This window comes from Fusarium falciforme, chromosome 2, assembly GCF_026873545.1.
Source record: "Fusarium falciforme chromosome 2, complete sequence".
In the NCBI taxonomy this organism is placed as follows: domain Eukaryota; kingdom Fungi; phylum Ascomycota; class Sordariomycetes; order Hypocreales; family Nectriaceae; genus Fusarium; species Fusarium falciforme.
The window spans coordinates 3,282,995-3,306,840 of NC_070545.1; the positions used below are offsets into that span (position 1 = coordinate 3,282,995).

At 54.0% G+C, this 23,846-nt stretch overlaps 10 protein-coding genes across 10 annotated transcripts; 5 read left to right on the forward strand and 5 right to left on the reverse strand.

The window, feature by feature from the left end:
* Positions 1-4,768: 4,768 nt before the first annotated feature.
* NCS54_00294400 (Hypothetical protein) lies at positions 4,769-7,668 on the reverse strand (the record flags this gene model as incomplete). The annotated part of the gene is made up of 3 exons (XM_053148531.1): positions 4,769-4,831; positions 4,890-6,715; positions 6,759-7,668. The coding sequence occupies 3 exons, from the start codon at positions 7,666-7,668 to the stop codon at positions 4,769-4,771; spliced, it is 2,799 nt and encodes a 932-aa protein (XP_053004506.1).
* Positions 7,669-10,087: 2,419 nt separating this feature from the next.
* Positions 10,088-10,405, forward strand: NCS54_00294500 (Hypothetical protein; the record flags this gene model as incomplete). The annotated part of the gene is made up of 2 exons (XM_053148532.1): positions 10,088-10,232; positions 10,344-10,405. 2 exons carry the CDS (start codon positions 10,088-10,090, stop codon positions 10,403-10,405), a joined length of 207 nt encoding a protein of 68 aa, XP_053004507.1.
* Positions 10,406-10,540: 135 nt separating this feature from the next.
* On the forward strand, positions 10,541-10,908 carry NCS54_00294600 (Hypothetical protein; the record flags this gene model as incomplete). Its single annotated transcript, XM_053148533.1, has 2 exons — positions 10,541-10,625; positions 10,688-10,908. 2 exons carry the CDS (start codon positions 10,541-10,543, stop codon positions 10,906-10,908), a joined length of 306 nt encoding a protein of 101 aa, XP_053004508.1.
* A 309-nt stretch (positions 10,909-11,217) lies between these two features.
* Positions 11,218-12,550, reverse strand: NCS54_00294700 (SH3 domain-containing protein; the record flags this gene model as incomplete). The annotated part of the gene is made up of 3 exons (XM_053148534.1): positions 11,218-11,281; positions 11,330-12,425; positions 12,514-12,550. 3 exons carry the CDS (start codon positions 12,548-12,550, stop codon positions 11,218-11,220), a joined length of 1,197 nt encoding a protein of 398 aa, XP_053004509.1.
* A 674-nt stretch (positions 12,551-13,224) lies between these two features.
* On the forward strand, positions 13,225-13,633 carry NCS54_00294800 (Hypothetical protein; the record flags this gene model as incomplete). The annotated part of the gene is made up of 2 exons (XM_053148535.1): positions 13,225-13,428; positions 13,475-13,633. The coding sequence occupies exons 1-2, from the start codon at positions 13,294-13,296 to the stop codon at positions 13,631-13,633; spliced, it is 294 nt and encodes a 97-aa protein (XP_053004510.1). The 5' UTR covers positions 13,225-13,293.
* Positions 13,634-13,883: 250 nt separating this feature from the next.
* NCS54_00294900 (Arf-GAP domain-containing protein) lies at positions 13,884-15,578 on the reverse strand (the record flags this gene model as incomplete). Its single annotated transcript, XM_053148536.1, has 2 exons — positions 13,884-15,415; positions 15,461-15,578. 2 exons carry the CDS (start codon positions 15,576-15,578, stop codon positions 13,884-13,886), a joined length of 1,650 nt encoding a protein of 549 aa, XP_053004511.1.
* A 670-nt stretch (positions 15,579-16,248) lies between these two features.
* NCS54_00295000 (Peptide-methionine (R)-S-oxide reductase) lies at positions 16,249-16,897 on the forward strand (the record flags this gene model as incomplete). Its single annotated transcript, XM_053148537.1, has 2 exons — positions 16,249-16,468; positions 16,515-16,897. The coding sequence occupies 2 exons, from the start codon at positions 16,249-16,251 to the stop codon at positions 16,895-16,897; spliced, it is 603 nt and encodes a 200-aa protein (XP_053004512.1).
* Positions 16,898-17,023: 126 nt separating this feature from the next.
* Positions 17,024-17,617, reverse strand: NCS54_00295100 (Hypothetical protein; the record flags this gene model as incomplete). Its single annotated transcript, XM_053148538.1, has 2 exons — positions 17,024-17,512; positions 17,561-17,617. The coding sequence occupies 2 exons, from the start codon at positions 17,615-17,617 to the stop codon at positions 17,024-17,026; spliced, it is 546 nt and encodes a 181-aa protein (XP_053004513.1).
* Positions 17,618-20,058: 2,441 nt separating this feature from the next.
* Positions 20,059-21,455, forward strand: NCS54_00295200 (Acetyl-CoA C-acetyltransferase; the record flags this gene model as incomplete). Its single annotated transcript, XM_053148539.1, has 4 exons — positions 20,059-20,065; positions 20,114-20,205; positions 20,255-20,616; positions 20,660-21,455. The coding sequence occupies 4 exons, from the start codon at positions 20,059-20,061 to the stop codon at positions 21,453-21,455; spliced, it is 1,257 nt and encodes a 418-aa protein (XP_053004514.1).
* Positions 21,456-21,493: 38 nt separating this feature from the next.
* On the reverse strand, positions 21,494-22,973 carry NCS54_00295300 (Hypothetical protein; the record flags this gene model as incomplete). Its single annotated transcript, XM_053148540.1, has 3 exons — positions 21,494-21,884; positions 21,927-22,668; positions 22,712-22,973. The coding sequence occupies 3 exons, from the start codon at positions 22,971-22,973 to the stop codon at positions 21,494-21,496; spliced, it is 1,395 nt and encodes a 464-aa protein (XP_053004515.1).
* Between the last annotated feature and the right edge of the window lie 873 nt (positions 22,974-23,846).

Sequence of the window (23,846 nt, forward strand, 5' to 3'; positions counted from 1 at the left end):
GAGGCTTGATATATAGTTGATCTCACCAGTGATGGCTGTGGGTCTGACACTGACGGGCAGTTGGCGTTGGAGATAGTAAAATTTCAAGCTGGGGGCGAACTTTTTTTTCGGAGACGAATGCGCAGGGGTCCGCTGATGCAGAATTTAGTGCGGCGGTATGTCCGTAAGGCAATGAGTTCAGACTTATTCAGCTGGGGCTAGAATCAAGAGATCTGCTGCCAGGTTGGGGCTTTGTTGCTGAGGGAGGGTGGGAGCGGGGCCTGGATGATTCAGTGGAACCGGGAGTAGCAACGCGTACGAGTCTTGGGTTGCAGATCCTGAGAGGGAAAAGTCCGTTGTCGAGGTCAACGGGACGATCCTTGGAGAGGGTGGTGGTGTCCAAAAGGGAAAGGTTCGCAGGGCAGGGCAGGGCAGCTAAGTTACAGCGGGAGGACCGGTACTATTCTCGGGGCTCTTCAATAGCGACTCCAGAACGGCAACTATGTGCTGAGGGGTGATGTCGTTGTCTTGTCTTGAAAGACGGAGATCCGAGCTATCCTTCGGATCCGGGCGGTGCTGTGGCAAATGCAACAGATATATCGGGTGGTGTGGAGGACTGGGTTGGTGTCTGCACATCAGTCAGCTTTGTGTTCTGGCCCTTTGGAAGCGCCATCAACCCATGTTGACGGTCACTTGCGAGGGGAGGACGCCGAAGGTTGCAGAGTCACATACCGCTAGGCGCTGGGGTGTGTTTGTTTCAGGGCGAGGGTGTCAAAGGCTGTAGTCGCTGAGGAGTGTGCGATGGAGAGCAAGACGAGCCGGCTTGGACTGTCTGGATAGGGATTTATATAGAGGTGACGGCCGGGGGTGGAGCAGCAAGCACGCTGACCGTCGCCCAAGCAAGGGAGCAATCTCTCACCGACTTCGGTGTAAGACGGTGAGCGAGCCATGGGGGTGTCGTGCGTGTCTTGTCTCGAAGGTACCAAAGGGGATGCACGTAAAGTCGCGGGGGACCGATGTCGCATGAGCCGGGGTCTCCCTCCAAGACGCAGAGGGATGGAGGCTTGCGTGGTCACAAGATCGAGTGCGTGCCAGGGCACGGCGTCCAAGGCCAAGGGGCTGGAAAAGCAACGAAATTGTCAGATCAGCCGGGCGTGTGATGGCGTTGAGTGATGGGGTATTATGGTTGAAGTGTCAATTTGGTGATGATTTGGTGTTTCCGTCACTTCCAAGTTGTCTTGTTTGCTCTTGCCTCGTCTATTCCTGTCACATTCTAGGTACTCTATCAACTCGACGTTATTTCCTCCTTCAATCTTCAGGTAAACTTCTTTCACCTTCACTCCCATTCATCTTCACCTCTCCTTCATCCCAGTTTAATCCATTGGCGCCAAGTGCATGCATCTAGACGCCCTCACCGGCCCGGCTCTCTTTCGTCTCCATCTGGCCTGGCCTTCTTCTTTGGCAACGTCTGAGGTGTGGTCAATATGGCAACGCGGGTTGGTCACTCCTTCCAATGCCCACATTCGGACTTGCATATGCAGTGGCTGCCAATTGTGCGGCTCCTCCATCTTCCATCTTTTCTCCTCCATCTCCTCACCTCAACAATACACAAACACAGCCTGCTCGTCGTTTCGGTACCTGTCCGCCATTGATGCTGTCAGACGCGATCAAATGACCATCACAGGCCCTGACTTTGTCCCTCCCCCGCGCCTGACCTGACGACTCTCGGTGTCACCATTTACTCAGGAACACGCATCAATGCGCCGAGCGATCAATCCCACCCCGACGCCCCATTCTTGTGGGGAGCTATGGCGGGTCCAGCGCCCTTGTCCAGGGCAGGTGGCCCGCGCTCTCAAGGTCAAGGCGCCCACCCGCAGGGGATGACAGGCGCTAAATCTTAGGGGCTCGGGGAGGTTGCAGGGATAGCTCTCTCGGTAGCTTCTCCCAGGTCCACCCACGTTCCGTCAGTATTGCGCTCTCGCAACCAAGCATTCAGAGAGTTCCGCTTGTAACCACCAGTGGCAACAAAACCCTTGGCCCCCGAGCGGCCCGGGCACACTCACAGCTCTCTTCCCTGTCTAATTTTGGAGTGCCGTGTTTCTACTAGGTTTCGGTATGCAGCTGCCCGGCCACCCGGCATACACCAGCATAGACGCGCTTTCTGGCCTCAACGCCAGAGATACTGGACGAATCGAGCTCAATTGAGCTGCCACTCAACAATTGCTGACTCTAATCCCCTCATCTCCTGAGTCCTCCTTACTGGTGACATCCGCTGCGGCTTGCAGTAGTCTGAGGGTGCAATGGGGTTGACTCGATTCCCCCCTTTTCCCCCATCTTTTCAGGCAGACGGATTTTGTCCTCCACCAGCGCCCTACACCGCTGACACCAGTCCAATTCAAGTTTGACCCCGGCTTGACACACTTGCAGACCCGAGATGAAGCACAGACAGATAATTTGCATGTCCCTGGACCCAATTCCCAGCGACACGGCCGCAATCAGTCCCAGCAGATCTTTCCTTCCGAGCAGCGTGGGGTGTTTCGCAGGCCCAAGTCCGGCACACCGAGACCGCTTGATTTCAGGAGGAGGTCATGTGGACTGTTCCCCGCGTATCATGATTGTCCAACGACAGCGGCAGCGGCCGACACAGGGAAACGAGACATTTCCACTCCTTACTCAGCCTTCGCCTGTCCCATTGGCTTCATCAACCTCCTCAGCGTCGTTCAACTGCATGTCGGATTCGGCCAAGTTTGCCCTATTGAGTCTGTTTCAGAGAATACACAATGCGGTTTGTGGGCTACACAAGCCACGGGCAACTCGAGGAAATTATCAAGCGAGTGACGGAGCCTCTGTTCCCAATGTCACCCTACCTCACCCTACCTCACCCTACCTCAGAATTTTCACTAGATACGGTGCTGGGTGTCTCGGTGTGCGGTGTAATATCCTTTACACAACTCCTTGCTCGGTGCGGCCCAGCATTCCGTCTGCCTGGACACCAAGTTACACTGGAGATTGCCAAGACAACCTTAACGCCAGCCCGTGAGGCCCACTGCTAGGCCGGTTCACCCCACCCTGAGGAATTTTCTTTTGGTTGCGTGTCCTCATGAGTGATAGGAAACACAGGAGGGCAGTCTGTCGCAGTGGGGGTTTTGTGCTATCGAACATTAGCGAGAAGGCGATTGGACGCACCTACTACGTAGTATGTGTTCCGATTCCTGTGGCAACAGTTACTCATGACGACATGTCATTTCAGGTGGTTGATAACCAAGGTCATGATCGGTGACCGGAAGACGGTGTGTCTGAATCACTCACCTCGTCAAGGCTTCGCGTCAATTGAGCTGCGGGTCTGCCATCAGACGATATTCCCTGCTGGAGGATCTTATGCATCACATCTGCAGCCCACATTGCTAAGGCAAACACTCACCCTGGTAGTTTCTGTACGCATTTCACACATTGCATTTCGGGCAAAGTCCATATCAATTCAAGAGGGCATCCTTCAAGGTGCTATCACCAGGCAGCGGAATACATTGGCTCTAATCTCGGCACTATCAGTCTAGACTCGAGTCAACTCACGGCAGCTCATGTTGAGTGGTTCTGGAGGCATGAAGGATCTACTATGCATCGAATGATACCCAACGGTGTGGCAGACACCAATATCAAGTTGAAGGGTTACCATGAGGCTGGCTCTGATGTGGTCTCGCCGTTGACCTCTGTAAGACAAGCAATGCCTCATTCGCTAGCTCAACTCTGCAGCGCTGGGAGCTATCACGATGGTGGGGCACCGCATTGAGCGGGTTCCAGAATATCTGCAGAAGCCATCGTTGGTCCAGGCAAATCTGCGATGCGCGTGGAGAACAGGGAGCGCACGATGGCCAGGGGTGCACGGGCCTGAGCCTACCAGAGTCCGGGGTACTGGTGGATACCGGCATCGAAATTCGACTTCGCCCGACTTGCCGTGATGCCACGAGAATGAGCCGCCGATGTCGACAGCCACACGCGGTTTGCGGTGCGATGCGCAGTCTGCATCCGCCGCGCATGACGGCGGTCGCCGTTTCGGACGCTCGCCGCAGGGAATAACCAACGCCAGGACCGGCCCGGCGCCGTGCAGCAATCTCCGATGCCAACCACGACTGTCCGGGCCGGTATCAGCGATTGGTCTATCAACATCTAGACGCGCAATTTCCAGCTGACGGACTTGTAAATCCATGACTTTAGCTAGGTGTCTATTCGCTAGGCAATCAGATCTATCTCACTTGGCGCGTCAGGCGCAAGTGCCGACTATCTCTCAGCCTTGAGCATTTTGAGCCTCGAGTCTCTTGAGCCTCCTGAACCTTCATCTTGCTTGACCGTTGCTTCCTGGCTCCTAGTTCTCGAATATCATGCCTCCATCCAACACCAGTCAGCCCACAATGAGCAGGGTATTATTACAATCCAGACAAAATCAATCAACCATCCGTGGCTTCACTTCCGTCCGCGCGAAACAGCTCAAGTAAAGATGGGCAAATAATCCCCTCAACACCATACTTGGAGACGCCCCGCCACAAACGCCTCGTCTCATCTCCTGCACCCCATTGCTTCTTGCTTGCTTCTTGCATCGGCGTGATCTCCGCCATATTTCCTTTGCTCCGGAAGAGAGGCAGCTGAGATCTATCGCGGGGTAATGAGGGGATGTTGGTCTGGGGTTGCCAACATCAACACCATCGTCGGTCTACCTCCGAGATCTCAAAGACGCCTCCGTCCGGGGTTCGACCCACCCCCGCTTCCTTCAACGAATCGCGGCCCCACAACGGCATCAGCGGCCTTGACCGTCGCTGTCGATGCGGATCAGATCAAGCAGTGATGCAATGTAGGGACTCTGCAAGATGAGTTAGCACGGACGCGTTCACTGTTGGGCGGGGACGGGAGTGACATACCAGAGCCCTGTTCTCAGCAAGAATTTCGAACAGTCGTGGCAAGATGGGACGGAAGAGGGTCTCGTTCCAGCCTCCAGTTTCACCGGTCTTTTCCTGTTTCTTGAGCAACTCCTCCTCCGCCTCTGTCTTGACCACATTGCGCGCCATGTTGCGCAGAACGAGGGCAGCACTGAGGGGAATACCCGCCGCTTGAGGTGGTAGGTTTGGGTTCCGCTCGTCCCGGACTGTCAGGGTCTCCTCAAATGTGACAGACATTGTCTTGGCTGGTATGATCCAGGCTCGCTCCTGTTTTCGAGACTCGCCAGGCAGCATCGCAGAAATGTGTGTGCTGATGTGGCTTGCGAAATCACGGAGGTGCATCTTTGTTGGCGACCCATATCGCGAGCACTCGCCCCATGTGCAGGTAAACTCCTTTTCCACATTGTCAAACTGTCCATCAGCGTTGCGTGTCTCTCCCATGTGTGAGGTAAGAATGTGATTCCACATCTGCTCTGGTTGGAGGAAGAAGCTTCCGCACTTTTCGAGCTTGTTGCCGGGATTCGATGCCCAGAGACATCGGCCGTACTCTTTACCATCCGTGCTCAGAGGTCGTGGTCGCGCGCGAATACCGTGGATGATGAACTTTTGCTGAGGATCGCCTGGCTCTCTAAGGACTTGGGCATTCGAATCCTTATACACAGACGTGCTATTCCTAATAAAGTCGGCAGGCGTGATAAGCGGCTGACCGATGGTTTTGAGAGGACCGACAAATGCATTTTGGTACGCCTGCCAGGCAGCCAGCTGCGTCACGAAAGAGTTGTTGTCCTCTTCAAAGAAACATCGAACCCATCGGTGCACACGGTCAGGCTCTTCAAGCTTGAGCATCTCCTGGAGGAGGTCTTCGGGCATGGGAGCGATCTGGTCGCGGGCCGGAATTCTCTGCTCTGGCACGAGGATAAAATCGCGCTGCGTTTTACGCGCACCATGGGCGAGCAAACGAGCAAGGTGGTCGACCAGGTTTTCCGGGGTAAGAGATCGCATGAGGTTGTCCACGTTGGACACGACCGCAGTGTACTGATACAAAAAGTCAAGGCAGGCATCGATGAGTTCGTCGTCGTTGAGTAGCAACCAGCTGGCGATTCGCTCAAGCACCGGCCCAGGAATGTCACCCAACTTGTTTGTAGCCTCGAGGTTCATCGAAATGCGGCCGAGTGCTCGAAGCGACGTGAGAATTGTGCCACGGTCGTCCGAGGTCATTTGTGTGAGCAGAGTCTTATAAAGAGGGTCGTCCGACTCCAGAGTCATGAAAGGGGTCAGCTGCTCTGCGATATCCAGAGTAAGATGCTTCAATTCGACGAGCGAATCCTTGGGTGGTAGGTGCAACATGATGCAGATGAGATCTCTGAGAGGGTAAAAGTCGGACATGTTGTGCGCATTCTCAGGCAGAGTGACCATGTTCCGTATTGTCAGCACAGCCTCGGTGATCAAGACCAGCTGGTCCGAATAGGATTCGGTCTGGAGAACGTCGGGTCGGTCTTTTTCGATGAGGTTCTGGATTCTCTCGAGGATGTCTGGAGTCCCGTAATTCCCGTCAAGCGCACCAACATCGTTGGGGTCGACAGAGTCCCACGACACACTCCAGTTGACGTGATAGAAGAGCTGCCCAATCTCGAGTGCCTTTTCAACCAATCCTTCCGCCAGACCAGGAAAAGAGTCGAATTTGTACTTGTCGCCCCGCTCAAAGGAGATCTTGACCAGATGGTTGAGGGCGAATGCTTGCTCGGCAGCAATGTTCGATCGAAGCGCGTTCAGACAGCGCATGTAGATGTTTGGGCCGTCAAAGCCAGCTACGCATGTCAGCCAAGTCCCTTATCAAGTCGAATCACTTACTGCCGGGTTGCATTGGTTGACGGGGGTCAATCCGCTGAGGTTGCCGGGGTTTTTGGAACTCATTGGGTGCACTGCTAGGCGTCGCTACAGCTCGGAGCTGCAGTGGCTTGGAGAATCGCGGCTGATATGCAGTGACCAGGTTGGACGAGTTTTCTGACGAAGGAGGGTGATGAAGTACCGAGGGACCTCGATTCCCTGGGTAGTTTTGTTGCTGCTGTGGCACAGGCATGTTCTGGTGATGTGAAGGGGTCTGAGGAGGGTTTGCGGCTGGAGAGTTGGTATGGCTCGCGTGGTGAGCAGAGGAGTGCCTTGTTGTACGAGAAGGCCCAGTATCCGGCTGGAAAATAACACGTTGAGGGGGTGCTTCACGTAGGCCTCGAGATGCGCGCGCGCTCGCTGCAGGGTCCGGGACAGGTCGTTCGCGAGCCGGTGTACCATCATCTCCCGAAGCCGCCGAGTCTGTGGCACCGATGTTGCTCTCCCGTTTGCCTCGGAAGTTTTCTCGGGTGCGGGTGAGGAGCCCAGCGCCCTTGGCCGTCACATCCTCCAGGATATCCTTTGGCGGCGGCTCCTTTCCGTGCACTGTGCTAATCTCAAAAGCGGCGAGGTTCTTGTAGAACTTTTCTTTCAACGAAAAAGCAGTCGAGGCTTCGTTGTTGGAGTAAATGCCCAGCTCAGCAGCCATGCGACGCCAGGCCAGCTTCTCCTCCGAAACCTTGTCGTAACCGCCGTTGGCGACGATGTGATTGAAAACCTTGAGCAAGTCAAGATGGGTCGCGCCGACCTTGGGTTCCGGGTCGAGCGTCGTGCCTCGCTTGGTGTGATAATCGCGGAGTCGCGTCATGAACTCTTCATATTCCGGGGTGCGGTCAATGGCATGCGCCGGGACATCGTTGCGAACGGGAGCCATCTTGGCGATCAGTGTCGGCGCAGGTGCGCAGCGGCTCTAATTAGAATCAGGTATCTGGTCACCTATGGACAGGCGCCCATTCGGGAGAGAAGGCCGAGGCAATCCGCTGATAGCGAGTGATTTTGCAGATGTCGTGGGCGTTGAATCGTAATCGTCGATGCCGTCTGTCGCATGGGTCTTTTGGTTTGAGTTGGCGCGGCGCGTCGAAGTCGAGGATAAGCTAGCTATCGCCACGTGACCCCTGTCTTCGTGTTGGCCAATCGGCATGGCTCCTGCCCAACTTCAAGACAACAGTTGTAAATGAAGTCGAGGAAGGTGTGCAGGAGTGAACGAGAGGCACCAGGTGACGCGGACTTCCAAATGTTTCTCCTCCATCGTGAATTCGAATCAATCTTGCTATCTACATCAACATGTGTACTGTTCATCATGCCTGGGCCGCCGACTCCTGTCTCTTGCTGCCCACTCAAGCGACTAGAGATCCGTGATGGAGGCTCGGTCAAAGCCTTTAATTCGCGTCCCCCTCATAACATCTTTAACTTGACCATTGAAGGCGAAAGACCTGTTGACACAGAGGCGGGAACTTTAATCCTTCTCATCTACCAGGGGTTCCAACAAGTGGTATGCAAATCAGAATTGCTACCGATCGAAACTGACCAGTAGGTTTCTATTCGACTGGGCGATCTAGCAAGAAACTCGCAAGCTCCTAATGACATTGTGAGCATCGACAAACATCTCAATCAACTATGTATCACCATTCCTGGCAAAGGCCAAGCGATCATCGTGCAATTCGAAGAGAAGAGAGATTTCAGTGTTACCGTCTGTCTGCTACAAAAGTCCGATCTACATGTCAGCGACTCCATCCCAAGTTCCCCATCAATGACAAACGCGGCTTTTGATTCTTCAAACCATGGACCACGGCTCTCTTCCATTCCTCTTATGGCCTCTGTGTCTCCGCCTCCACAGGCTTTCGGTGCTGACGTTCTTCCTATCATGGATAGTCACATACACCCATCTCTACAACCAATGCCTTATCACCCACATCCACAGCGAACAGCCTCTGTCCCAATATACTCTTCTCCATATTTTTCTCCATCTATCCCCCCTGACATGGCCCATCTGAACCCGTACAACATGTTTCCTGGTCGAAACAACACCAACATGCATATCCCTCGCGTTGGCTCGCCTCTCAGACATTCGTTCAGTCCAGAAGCTCAACATTCTTCCACCTCAAACGCTGGGTCAGTCTCAGATGGGTTTTCCCCCACAAACAGTCAGAATCATATGAATGTCGAGGGGTTTCACGCAACCGTCAACCACATAACAGTGGACAGTCAGAAAACTCCAGTCGACACAACCCACAGTCCAAAGGCCGATTCTCAGGGATCTCAGTCGGAATCCGGTGATTTTCGGGATCTAATGCCACAGCCACGCAAGCTCCCATTTCAATCTCGCCCAAAGAGATCCATCTCGCAGCCGGATGCTATTGTACGAGACGAGGTGCAGAAGCTCAGCCCACGAGCCAAACGAGTCAGGGGCGTACCCAACACGACTTCGAATAAGGAAATTCGGCGATTCAAAACTCAGGGATCTCAAACAATGGATCTGAGAGTCGATATCCCGATAAAGTCAACCCCGGCTCCCTTACCAAACCGCTTAACGCCACAATCCATGCCAGAAGAGATACCCAACACAGGAGTGAGGGACGCAGAGTGCCAAACTGAAATGTCGATTTATTCAAACGCAAGTCAACAAATTTATCAGCCGCAGTTCTCGGTCTCCGATCTGGCGGTACTCGTCACTGGCCCTGGCGTGCTGAGAGAGTTGGACGAAGCAACGGCGAGCTTATTTGAACAATACGAAACAGACATCGCCAATGGTAGTGACAATCAAGCCTCTGCTAGATTTTACCTAGATCAGATATACTCGAAGCGCAGAGACTTTTGGTTGGCCAAACTTGAGGAGCTGGCGGCTGACCAGTGGCAGCAGCTGTCAAGTTAGACCCGGGTCTGACAGTGTCATAGTGAAATGCATATGGGGTGAATCTGAGGTGCATGCGAGATGGATTTAGTGACTGTTTGTTTGTCAATAGCTTTGCAGATGCTAACAGTGTACCAACTAACGTTTGATCTCTAACAGGGCATATGTAAGACTTCCACCATCCTTTTCAATCTGGCACTGATCACTGCAGCTCCTCTTCGAAGCCTTCTATCTTTCTTAAATTTGACAGCTCAAGCACTCTGAAGTCGGTTCAGCTCATTCTTTGAAGCTCTTCTCTCCTCTTTCCTCGATTCGAGACATCACCATCACTACAGCTCCTGTTCTTCTGCGACACTGCTTCCTGTCCTCCTTCTCCTTATCGACTTCTTTCTCATCTTTTCTCTCTTGATCACGAAACAAAAGTTCGATCATAGCCGTCAAAATGTCGGTCCCTGCAAAGAATGCCGCTGCGGCTGAGATCATGACATTCGAGAACACCGCTTCTCCGGGTACCCTCTTTGCCACTGTCCTCAACGACAAGGCTTTGAAGGCTGCCTACAAGCAGTGCAAAAGTCAGCCGATCATATGTAAGTCATCCAGTACGCCAGTATACCAACCGTTATGTCTCCTCCGCCTACAACCAGCCTTCCATCTGTTCTATCACTGCCAATTTAAGATCGAAACTGACCAACCAACAGGCGCCAACGAGATTCTTCCTCGACATCCCATTTGGTACACTCGACAGACTGGAATCCAGTAGTTGTTTGCGGGCCTTAGACTTCCCAACGTCCAGACCAAGGACGATGGGGATGTCAAGCACTACACGAGCTCTACCAAAGAGAGAAACGGGTCTTGACACACCCTAGAGTGGGCAGAGCAAAGGGGTAACCACATCATGGTGGTGAGCCGTGAGGAGGCTCGACTCCTTTGCCGTGAAGCCCCCAAGCGCAAAGCAGCCAGCCATCTCCCAATAGACTATGGTATGCGCCACGAAATCAGCCAGTGGATGAAAGAGGCCCATCGTGGCATTCTCCGGGGAAAGCACCTGAGCTGAGTCTTTCACGTCGTCAAAATCAAGGACACCCCGGGCAGGCCATTTGGTACCTTGTTCGAAAGGTTCCCCAGAGCATGAGGGCCTTCAAGTCTCCCCTGACTCTGACGGAAAAGGCGCGAGAGCAGTGGAGAGTTGAGCAGGAGAAGTACGCTGAGAAGCAACAGTACAAGTGGAAGCATCTCACGCCCGAGAGCAGCAAGAGCCCATAGTTCATGACAGTTACAGCATTTGCATAAAGCATTGCTACATTTCCGCATGCGAGGGTTGATGGTAAGGAGGACATGGTGTTTCAGGGGTATAATCGGACGGCGGTGCAGATATCCTACTCACGCCACTTCTTAGAAGCATATCCAAATTCATTTTGAAGACGGCTATTCTCCAATGCAGCCATACATAAACAACCCCCAATATTGCACCGAGAAGATAAGTGAAATCAAGCCAAGTAACCAACCATCCGTCGCTCGTTGGGTAGATTCAATCAAGATCAATCCAAGCCGCAGGGTATATCATCAAGCACCTTACTCCTTCATCTTGACGTAGTTGCTCGGGAAGATGCCCGTTCTCGTGCCAATCTGGCCAGTCCTGGCAAAGTCAGTGAGGAGTTATCCATTGATGCGAGTTGATACATACCACCAGTCGTTATCGCTCTCGGTTCGCTTCAGAATCGTAATGACATCGCCCTTCTTAAAGCCTAGGTCACCAGGCTGGTCCGCGTCAAAGTTGTACACGGCGACAGCCTCATTCTTCTTGAGCATCGCTTGCTTGGCGGCAAAGTTGGGCTTGGGAGCTGCAGGCCGTCCAGGGCCAGTCTTCTTCTCTGCGCCGATGGGGCTGTCTCTGTAGACGTAGTCGTCGTTGGCTCCGCCGCGCGCGGCAAAGGTGTTTGATCGCGAAGGAGCGCCGAAACCACTAGGTCGGTCATATACATCGTCCTGCCACGTGTTGGAGCGACTCGGCCTTCCAAAGCTGTCGTCATGCGAGCCGGCGCGATTGTGCTGTCCCTCGCCGTATGCCGATCCCCGTTGGCCGTTCCACACCACGTCGTCGTGCTGGTTGTCGTATACGGGCACGTCGTTGTACATGGCGTCGCCGGTAGCGCCGACCCGCATACCGCTGAAGACGCGCGAGTTGAGGATGTTCATGAGGGGCGCAGCTTGGGGCGGCGGTCGCACAGAGCCAGTGAGCAGTTGCTGGGCCGTGTAGCGGGTGCCGTACATCTTTTCGTTGGCATCGCGGCGCTCGATGATGGCGGATCCCTCGAGGGAGACGCCGGCGAAGAGACCCTTGGTTTTGGAGTAACTGAAGATACCGGAGAAGCTCCTCAGGGACGCGGCACCGGCAGCCTCGGCGTTGCGACCGACAGGTCCGGCGGCCAGAGAGACATTACCACCCAGAGTCAGGGATCCAGCCTGGGCAAACGTCTTGACAGCCTCGGCGTCGTTGAGGATGAAGACAAAATCAGTCAACTCGAAGCCGATCTGGCCGCCGACACCGGCACCACCGGTCGCGATGGCACTAGGAGCGCTCCAGGAGCCATCGGGAAGCCGAGCGACGACGAGGCCGCTACCGAAGCGACCGGAGCCGATGAAGCCGGCCTTGAGGACGGTGAGGATGGCGAGGCCCTGGGCGTTGGCGAGGATCGAAGGAGGAATGACCTTGTCGGGACCAAAGGCCTGGCGAGGGTTGATGAAGGAGGTGAGGATCTTGCCGCACTTTTTGCATTCCGCTGTAGAGAGCTAGGTGGTCAGTCATGTCTCGGCGCATCTAGGAAGGCTTTCATGATGCATCATGACCTGCGGATGGGGCGGACTCACACGCCAGAGACGAGGGGAGGGGGTTGTTGATGCCCATCTTGAGCTATCTGGTTTACTTGCTGCAGAAGCGAAGCTGTTCTTGTATGTCGCGCGCTGAGGTGATGCTGTCGAGTGCAAGTGTAGGAGGAGCCAAGAGCTCACGATGTACGAGGTGGGGTTCACGACGTCGTCACGGTTGCTGCGCCTCGAGTCTTGGCGACGAGCTACCAGCGACGGAGAGAGATATGCCGGTATAAGCACAGAAACGATATGAGCAATACAGATTGTATACAACTTCTCGTCATGAAAGAGGCGGACTTGGAGCTCGCCCGCGCATACGTAAGGGGAAGGGAAGCTTGAGTGTGGCGCAGCTCCGGCACTCCGTTACTGAATCTCGGTCTGGAGACTAGAGCCACAGAAGCAGGCAAAACCACATGTTCCATGGCTGCCCAACCACGCGGTTTGCTCGATGATGTGCCCCTCCTCGGACTTTACAAGTGCTCTCCAGACCCGGATTTCAAAACCCATGTCTTTTTGGCGGGGAATTTACCCACCCCGTTGGTTCTCACCTTGAGACCGTGTGGCGGTGCGGCCCCCCCCTGGGTACGTACCCGACGAACCGGGCGCGTGGCGGTCCGGAGTGGGAATCGTCATGGCATCGACCCCTTTCGAACTTGGCCGGAGTTGACCTCGTCGAGAGGACACGACAGAAACCGACCGACGACTTGACGCATCACGAGCTTACTCTATAACCATTCCTCGATCGATCCCTCTACACACACGACGAGCAAACCCCCCATCATGTCCGAAGCCTACGAGCGAGAGCGCCAGAACAATGCGCGCCTGGACGAACTCTCAGCCAAGGTCTCTGCCCTGCGCGGCGTGACCGTCGACATCTACGATAATGCCCGCGCGCAGGACGTCATCGACAACACTGTGCGTTCTCTACCCCGTCGACGCTTTCACTGGCTAACCACCACAGTCCGACACCTTCTCCTCCATGACGACCCAGATGAAGGGCTCCGCCGGCCGCCTGACCCGCATGGCCGCCTCTGGCAACCGCGTCGCCATCCTTAAGCTGTCGGGCATCATAATCGCCGCCTTTGTGGTGCTGTACTACGGCGTGAAGCTGCTATTTTGAGTCGGGCGCTGGCGTTACGAGTTATAATGGGCAGGCAGAATACAGGTCGACAATAACGGGTATAGACCCTCGGAGCATCAAGGGCATGTTACACCGGGTGCTGAGCTTTCGGCGTGGGTTGGCGTTAACTGAATACATATATCACATTCGCATCCATCCGTACAGTATTGATCATTCATCTTTTTTGCATCTACATACTCCTAACATGCAACGCCCAAACGTGCCCAGACCGCCGCCTTTAAATGTCCAATCATCCCCAAACGTTGTTGAACAAGTCCTCATCTCCACCAAATCCTCCGGCGGGCTTCGATCCGCTAGTAGTAGACGGTCCGGTGCTGCTCGTCCATCCTCCGAATTCCTCGTCAGCGGATACCTTGGGTGCCGGGTTGAAGCCTCCAGACGCTCCGGGGATGATCGATGTGTTGGCAAAGGCACCTCCCGAGTTTCCCCATCCGAAATCGTTTCCAGCAGGCTTTGGGGGTTCAGGGGCCTTGGCAGGGGCCGGTGCCGCCGGAGCTGGAGTGGCCCATTCGTTTCCGCCCCAGACGTCGGCACCCGAGATGCCGCCAAAAGCAGATGTAGTCGTTGTGGTAGTGGTGGCAGGAGCAGGCGCAGGTGCAGGAGGGCTCTGAGGAGAGGATAGGTTAAAGACAGAGCTAGTGGTAGCGGCGGGAGCGGCGGGTTTAGGTGGAGGAGGAGAAGAAACAGGGGCAGACAGGTCAAAGAGATCGCCCATGGCAGATTGAGCGGGCTGAGCGGGAGCGGGAGCGGCAGCAGGGACTGGTGCGGGAGAGGAGAAGCCGCCAAAGTTGGAAAAGTTGGATGGCTGCTTCTGATGCGTTGAAGGAGCCGGCTGAGAAGGCTTGCTGTCAAAGAAACTGCCTCCTCCAAGACCACCAAAGGCATTGTTGCTAGATGTGCTGCGGCTGGCACTACCAAGACTAGCAAACGGATCGGGAGCCGCGGGTTTGGGCTGGTTGGAGATGCTGAGGCTGCTAAAGGCATCATTGAAGCCGCCGACTGAGCCTTGAGGGTGATGGGCCATGGTGGGAGAAGCCATGCCGCCAAAGCCACCCTGATGCTGCGGTTGAGGCTGAGCCTGTGGTCGAGGTGCCGTGGCATAAAGAGACAGAATCGATTGCTTCAGGTCGGGACGAGATTGGCCAGGGGCAGTGCCTGTTGTGCTCGCTGGTCTTGGGGGAGCTGCCGGCTCACCAAAGAAGTCGAGTCCCAGCAAAGAATCCTTAGTGCTTGTGGTTCTCGGAGGAGCTGGATCAGCCTTGGGGGGGACCTTGGACACTGGTGCAGCACTGCTCGATCGCACAGGAACCGGATCTCCGCCGATAAGATCCCCCTGAGGTGGAGGAGGGACGGCCTTGGGGGCTTGTGACTGACCCAACGAGGCCTTCCGGATGGATTCCTTGCGCTCTATAACCTGCTTCTCCTTGACTATGCTCAGGGGCACATCGTCGTCTCCATCGACATCCAGCGTCGAGGGGTCCGGCATCGGGCCCTCCATGACCCAGCGCTTGAGCTCGTACTTTGTGCGGATAAAGTTCTCGATCTTGGCTTCGGAGGGGGCGTGGCCCGACGCCAGCTTGGCCTCCCAGTACTTGTTGGCGCGGGCATTTCCCCAGCTGAGGATGCTCTGGAGTTGCTCGTCGGTCCAGGAATCGAGGTCGACTGACTTGACTCGGCTGATGTGAGTGCCCATTCCGCGATGGATGCCCGAGCAGCGGATGCAGATGAAGACGCCGAGGTTCCAACTAGCCCATCGGGGGTCTGCAAGGTCAGCATTTTGCTACAGACAGACATCGAGAGACTTACGCTTGTTTCTCTTGCAATCGGCGCAGACCTTATTCGGCTCCAATTTGAGGAGGCTCTTGATGGTAGCTTGGTTTTGCGCCGCCCGCTCAGCGGCGGGGTTCGGGGCTCTCCTAGACATTGCGGGCGATTCGTGTGCGCGAGAGTAAAGTTGTCGCCGTCGAGGGCAGTCGAAGAGATGGGGCGCTCCTTGCGAGTGCTTCGAGGTGTTGAAAGTGGCAACCTAGAGAGTGATCGATGGATGATGGCGGCCTGGAGGTAGGGAGGTGCCAAGGTGGTCAGTGTACAGCGGTTTAGCTACCCAGCGTTAGTGCAGCCCAAGACAGTAATTAGTACCCCTGGGTGCACCGCCACAGTTGCAGCAGTGTTTGGGATTGCAGCTGAGGACAAGGTTGATAATAAAGGATGTTGATTGCAGGCATTGATTCATTGATGAATACGCATGTGAATAGATGCATTTTTTCTTTCAGTTTCCCAACGGAACCTTGTGACGAATGATCCGGCTCAGCCACACTTTAATATTGATATATATCCATTCCTGACAGATCATTCCCATCAGTTCGGGATTTGGAATTCCTCTGGGCTGAGCCGTTACAGTAATAAAGCTAACGATACGCATGGCTAGTGGCTGTGCTGCGCCGAGTTCCATTACCTATGATGCAACTATTCCTCGATTCCACACAATGATTTGTCACGTCGCTGCGGGTAAGACATCGATACGCTGTAAAACGCTACCCTCGACCATGAGCTTCACCTGAAGCAGATATAAGAGTCCATCATCACCATTGCCAATGCGCTTCTCATTCTTATCCACACTCATCTATTCATTCTCCAACATTGCTAGGAGACCTTCACGCATACCTCATATTCCATCTCGCCCAGTTCCCCTCCGTTCCATGTCTGGTATTCCCTTTCTGAGTGCTCTATTTGGCTCAAGCTCTTCCAAATCCTCCGACATGTCTTATCCCGATAAACGCACCAACGACGAGTGGCGGGCCGTCCTCAACAAAGGTACTTAACCTCTCGGTCCGCTTCACTACTGTGCTAACAAAGACAGAACAATTCCGCATCCTCCGTGAAAAGGGGACCGAAGCTCCTGGCTCGGGCACCTACGACAAGCATTACCCCGAGCAGGGCGTCTACAGCTGCGCCGGCTGCAACGCGCCGCTGTACAAGGCCAGCCACAAGTTCAGCTCCGGGTGCGGGTGGCCCGCCTATTTTGACAGCATCCCCGGGGCCGTCGTCCGCCACGAGGACCGCACCTTTGGCATGGCACGCACCGAGATTGTGTGTGCCAATTGCGGTGGCCATCTCGGACATGTGTTCAAGGGCGAGGGTTTCAACACGCCCACTGACGAGCGTCACTGCGTCAACAGCATCAGCTTGAGCTTTTCGCCTGACGACAAGCCTGTGGAGAAGCCGGCAGAGAACAAGAATTAAGTCATTGAGCAGTGAAGCTGCAACGGAGTTGACAGCGGAGTGACGGCGGAGCATGGGAACGGAGAACAGAGTAGAGATTACGAGTCGATAGTATTAATCATGGTTTTGCATATATCCTTTCCAGCCTCAGTCAAAGATCTCGGGGAAGTATACCCACTCTTTGTCTTCCTCATCCCAGTGTTTAAACTGCTGCGTCTCTAGGTCCCACGTCCAATAGTCGTCAGTCTCATCCTCAAAGGACTCAATGTCAGGCGGAGTCAAGGCCTCTCCTAAGTTGAAGGCCTCTTCAATAGAAGGGCTGATGGTCCTGGGACGGCTGTCGCTAATAGACAAGGACTCGAGTCGGTCCTGTAAGCTTTCCAGTTTATATTCCCCAGTGCTCTGCTCGCAAATGTCAACGTATTGTCCCTTGTCGGGCTCAGGGTCAGTGGTTGACCCGGCATCTTCCTTTTTGTCTTGCTTCTTTTCAGTCGTTTGTCTCCGTCGACACTCTCCAGGTACTGGATGCTTTCTCTGGCTCCTCACCCAACTCATGCGGAGAGATCCCTTGGACTGTCTCCGTCGACACCGATGCTTCTCAGGGCTTGGTGCAAGCGACTGGCATGGGAACAAAGCCTTGAAAAGTTAATTGAATCCAGTCGCCATCAAGAACACCTCACCTACCTTGACCGCCACATAACAAGGCGAGCCCGCAGCCGACTTTCTGGTTAGACATCGCATCTCTGAAGATGGGGATAAGTTGGGGGCCAAAGAGCCAATAATACCGGGCCGACAGAATTTGTCCATCGGGGAGCATTGTCCTGTATTTACAGACCCAAAGTGTTCCAGAATGTCCATTTGTGGCAAGCTGGACTAGACACCGAGACTGGGTAAATGATGCGACTGAAGACGATAAATAAATATAGTGAAGCTCTATGGAGACAGCAAAAGTAGGAAACACAACGGCATATTTTAAGGTAGTACGAAGAAGAGATTTTCGGCATCTGCGAACGATGAGGCTCAAGAAAGACGGTAGAGGTTGACGTGGACAATCGCGAGCCTCATTCTAGAGGGGTTCGCTTGAGAGCCTACGCCCGAGATATGAGGGATATGAGGCTCTCGATGCATTTTCACGCAGTTTAAGGCGTAGCAGCTGCCTTGCCTAGGCGATAAGGCAGCGTGGCTCATGGATTGCACCAAACAGTGGAATTGTGAGTGATTTGGTGCCCAAAGTGCACATTCTCCGAATCACCGTTGAGGCGCACCTCGGCGAGAGCACAGCCCTCCCATCGAACGACACGGGCTGTGGTGATTCAAGTACCGAAACCGATCTCTTCTCGTTTAAGCATGATTTCTGGTGGTGTTTAATGGCCAATCGCCAGTCTGCCTTGTGCCGCTGGAGAAGCGGTCTGGACCGACTTTACAACTTGACTGGATAATAAAAAGTGCACATTTGGTGCGGAGCTGTTGCCTTGGTATGGATGGATAACATCAAAGACAATGAGAATCATGACACAACATAAAGCCCACCGAACATCTCGTAGACACTTTCATTTCATAAATAGCAATGCCCGCGCTTGATTAAAAATCTGGAGAATTTTACGTTTCCCGCTTCGCCATCTCGACCGCAGCTGTTGAAAGCATTCAAAGTGTACGACTTCAGCTGCCTAATCTCACCCAACCAGAGTCCGCCATGACCTTGTCCGCTGTTCGGCAACGGAATCCAAACCGCCCCAATAAACACCATCGACGCCAGGCCTTGTCTGTCCTCGATCAGATCTTTGACCAAGGGGCGAGGTCTCCTAGGAGTAGGAGAGCCTCGTCCATCGGCTCGCTGAACGGTCCGTTGGAAGATATCACAAGGCTATGCAACGAGTTGGAAGCCTCCAGAAGCGCTCGATCACAGAGGCGCGTTCCGGATCTGGAGATTCTCAGTCCAGATGTCACCATGATGGACTTTCCTTCTCCGATGCCAAGTGAATCGCCATCTCCAACGTCGCCAGCATCACCACTCTTTTCAATTCCTCAGCCAGTCCCATCCCGCGTCAAAGACGGCGACATGATACGCATCACGCTCAAGATTCGCGCAAAGAGCGTGCCATGCATCGCCAAATGTTGTCCCAGAGAAAAGACAAGCGCCGTCGATGAGGATTTTGTCCGCACTTGGAGTGTTGCTTATCACCCCACTCCCATGATGAGATTAGAAACACGAGGGAGCGAGTTCTGGTGCTCTCTCGACGTGGTTGATGTGGAAAAGGTCGGAAGCACCAAGAGAACACTAAAGTTGCCCATCCGCAAGTTTTCAGATCGACGCTTCAGTGTCACTTTGGGTGTTGAAGCACTCACCTCGCTTGGTCTGATTAAGAACACAGGCAAGTTTTCATCCCATGTCACTCTCGGCAGACGCTAACCTGCTGCAGGTCCGAGATCATCTACCCCAGACCCAGGCCATGCCTCGGTCGACAACAGCCTGTTGCTTCCTGGCGTGTGGTCCAGGGGGTTTACACCTTCGTCGCCGACATCGCCGGAGCCGCAGAGACCGCCGTTAAATCTGACTATTCCGTCGGTTCCAGAGATCAGGGTAAATCCTCCTCTACTTGAATTGCCTGGTGGTTCGACCTCGGCAGACGACTCTGGTTCCAACTCGGACATGTATTCAATAGTGTCTTACAACGATGGAGCACGGAGTCCAGCACTTTCAGAGTTCGCATGGAGCGAGTGCTTATCTTAATGATTTGCGGTATGATTTGGTTTGGTTTGGTTCGGTTTGGTTGGAGTTGTTTACTACCTTGATATCCCGTTGCGCATTCCTTCAGGCCCAATCGAAACTCGGTTCTTGTTTATTTCCTTGTGAATCTGCGTAATCCAATACCACGTGCTATGCTTAGAATACCACATCTTGACCGCTGACAATCAGCTTCTGTCCTTGTGACGCAACTCTCCAGAACCATCTTGGGGTCTTCCCCGCCGAAAGCTGGGGGATCTGGCATGTGAAAGGCGCTAAAATGTGGCGCTAGAACCGCCAAGCCTGGGGCGACGAGATGCCTCGGTCGGCGGGTCTTGACTCGAGCTGTTGCGACTCTGACCTTGACAACATCCGAGGTCCCGAGACCATCTTGTATATTAATCAGTCGCCGCTCTTGTTTCTTGAACTCGACACTTCAAACTCCTAGTAAATCAAAATGGGTGGTATGTAGCAGCCCTGGTGCTGGCTGTATTCCCGCTGACACGCGACAGCTATCGATCGAATCTCTCAAATTGGCGGCCAGATCTCTGGTAACCCGACCGCCGGCGGTCGCGACAAGATCCTGGAGAAGCACCCTGATGATGTATGTTTCTTGAATCGCATCGCATAGTGTACACCTTCTAACAAATCAGATTGTCGTCACTGCCGCCTGTCGAACCGCATTCACAAAGGGTGGCAAGGGCGGCTTCAAGGACACCCAGGCTGCTGACCTCATCGCCGGCGTCCTCAAGGCCATCCTCGACCGTTCCAAGATCAACCCCGCCCTCGTCGAGGATCTATGCGTCGGTACCGTCCTGGCTCCCGGTGGTGGCGCGACCGAGATGCGCGCTGCTAGTCTGGCGGCTGGCTTCCCCGAGTCAATCGCCGTTCGATCCCTCAACCGACAGTGCTCTTCTGGCCTGCAAGCCACCGTCGACGTGGCCAACCAGATCAAGACTGGAATGATTGATATCGGTATCGGTGCTGGTGTTGAGAGCATGTCTCTGCAATACGGGTAAGTTGCTTGGCTATTGACACCGACACTGCTAACAGTTTAGACCTGGTGCCGTTACCGAATTCTCAGAGCTCCTCGAGAGCCACCCCGAGGCTGCCAACTGCAAGGTTCCCATGGGTGTCTTGTCGGAGCAGATGGCCAAGGACCTGGGCATTACCCGCGCTGCCCAAGACGCTTTCGCTGCCTCGTCATACCAAAAAGCAGTCAAGGCCCAGAAGGCTGGTCTGTTTGACGAGGAGATTACTCCTCTTACGGTCAAGGTTGAGGATAAGGAGGGCAACGTCAAGGAGATTACCGTCTCCAAGGATGATGGTGTCCGAGATGGCATCACTGCCGAGTCTCTGGGCAAGATTCGACCCGCCTTTGCCAAGGATGGTTCTATCCACGCCGGCAACGCCAGTCAGATCTCGGACGGTGCTGCTGCCGTGCTTCTCATGAAGCGTTCTACCGCTGAGAAGCTTGGACAGAAGATCCTCGGCAAGTATGTCTGCGCCTCGGTCGTCGGCGTCAAGCCCCTCCTTATGGGCCAGGGCCCCTGGAAGGCCATCCCCAAGGCTCTTGAGCAGGCCGGCATCTCCAAGGACGACGTTGATATTTGGGAGATCAACGAGGCCTTTGCCAGCCAGTGCCTGTGGTGCGCCAACGAGCTTGGCATTCCTCAGGAGAAGATCAACCCCAAGGGAGGTGCCATTGCCTTTGGTCACCCCCTGGGATGCACCGGTGCCCGACAAGTTTCTACCCTGCTGTATGAGCTGAAGCGGACGGGCCAGAAGGTTGGTGCGACGTCCATGTGTGTGGGAACCGGTATGGGAATGGCTGCTATCTGGGTGGCTGAGTAGTGTACGATACCTATGTATATCTAGCTTTGAAATTCATGTTAAAATCCTTCTATACGTGTTCCAATGTGCTTTTCGTTCGCAACCTCGACCAAGTGCATGCCCACGACGAGATCCATGAGTCCAAGGCCAACACTCTTGTAGATTACCGTCCCGTCTCGCAACCACCGCACGAGATGGTCTTCCTTCTTTCCCTTTTCGTTATCCAAAGAGCTGTTGGAACCTTTTCGGAAGTGGAATATGGAACCAGACTTGCGAGGATCCGAGCCTACTGAACCTGTAGGACTAGACGGGGCATCGCTTCCAAAGACTGTGGAAATGGAAGACCTGCTATGGTCGAACCTGTCATCCGAGGCAAGTGATGTCTGGCTGCTGATGGGGTCGTCGGATTCTTCTAGGGCTTGACGATGAAGCATGACAAGTTCTCCAAGCCTGAATGTGTCAGAATAGCTATGAATTCGAGGGATGACTTACTCAACCAGCTGATGAGGCCCAATTTTAGCTGCAATAATCTCGCCCGCTTCCTTGAGGACACCTTTGATGTTGTCGACCACAATCACACCACCCTCAGGCGCGTGCTTATGATAGTGTCGGTGAGGTTTATCATACTGCTTTACAGCCAGCTGAAGAAGATCATCGGGCAACTCCCTCATCTCAGGCGTATAACTTCCAACAGCAATGATCAGTCGCCCTTTTTTCCGTCCTTCGTGAGATGTCAGAATGGATGCATCGAATAGGTCCTCTTGGGATGAAGTGCAGCAGTAGATGACATCCGCATCCCGCATCTGCTCCTTCAGCAGGCGATTGTACTCGTGAAACGCGGGGATCAAGAGTCCAAACTTGACGTCGGCCCAACCCTCCCTTCCCTTGATCTCGGGTGGGATGCTGGCGAATTTCTTCAAAAGACTGGTCGCATTTTCAGACCAGCGACGGTTGATGATGTGAACGTGCTTGATGGTATGACCTCGCATCATGAGAGCCAGTCTGATATGCCAGTACGCCTGTAAACCGCTTCCAAACACAGTCAGGGTCTTGACATGGCCACGACGGGCCAGTAGACAGGTTGATGCGAGAGCTGTGCGGAAAGCAGTTAGGGCGCTGGCATGAACAATGCCCAGCGGTGAACCATCTGGTCTAAACAGATTTACAACTCCTGTAGGAGTAATAGGTTTAGAATCAGCCTCCTGAGAAGCCTCGGCGGTGGTCAAGGAGATGACTGGACCTAGTCAGTATAGTTCGACCCTGAGGAGTAAACTCACCTTTACAGCCCATGCCACATGGAGCGCAAGAGGGCATATACAACGTCTTGGCTTGAGTTTCGGGGTGAGTAGTTGAGATACGATTCGGTTGCTGGTAAGCGGCCTCGAGAGCTGGAACGCCAGTTGAGAATTCGTGGAGAGATGAAGCCAGAACATGGCGGAACTCTTCAAGCTCATCCACGGTGAGGCCTTCCAGGATGGAATTGACCTGGTCGTCGGAAAGAATGGTATAAGTCATCTTCTGCAGAGTGACTTCAAGCATCTGCAGACCAATACTTTGCTCCGAGCTTAAGCACTAAGCAACGGCTTCTCTTCGTCGGTGATGGGTGGTGTTGAGGATGATGTAATAGGCACATCGTCGCGGGGATACGGATCTCCACTTGAGCACATGCGTGCGATATCGCTTAGGCTGCGCATCTTGAGCTCGATAGGGCTGGAGGGCATACAGAACATGGATTGAATATACTTCAGGTATACGGAGTACATGATAGATTGATAAATACTATAAGTGTAAGTGTAATGTCTTTAATCGTAACCCAGACTACTTGGCGGTTGCTAGGTCACACAGTCACATGCCGATCCGTGGAGCTGACTTTGTCTCAAATGCATGATTGGAATTGCTTCAGACAAAGGCAGCAACATTAACCACACAGCAGTGCCACCTTCGATGGGCCACAATCGAATGCCAAGCATCTCGAGACCCTCGTGTAGGGTATTCTCTTGGCCCGTCAGCGTGAGGCTTGGCCCAGTGCCGCGATGCCGCGTAATTCTCTACGTACATCACTTGTTGAAGAATTCGCTGCCTTGAAATACGGCAAAAATACGACGAATGCTAACCGAATAAGAGATTCAATCAAAGATGAGATTCGAGTCCTATAAATCCAGGGTCGCGACAGTGATTAACCGTCATCACTACTGTCTCAACAACCTCGCCGACAGGGCCTCAACCCGGCAAGTCCCCTCCAAGTCCCCTACAATCAACGCCCGCTAGGCCAATCAGAGCCCTCCCGCCGCCGCCAGCAACGGGTGGTCGCCCCGTAACCTCCACCTGCTTCTATTGACAGCCAAGCCTGCGCCGCCTCAAAATTGGAGCAGCAGCAGCTCCTTGCGAAAAGGCTACGTGCATCTTTACATC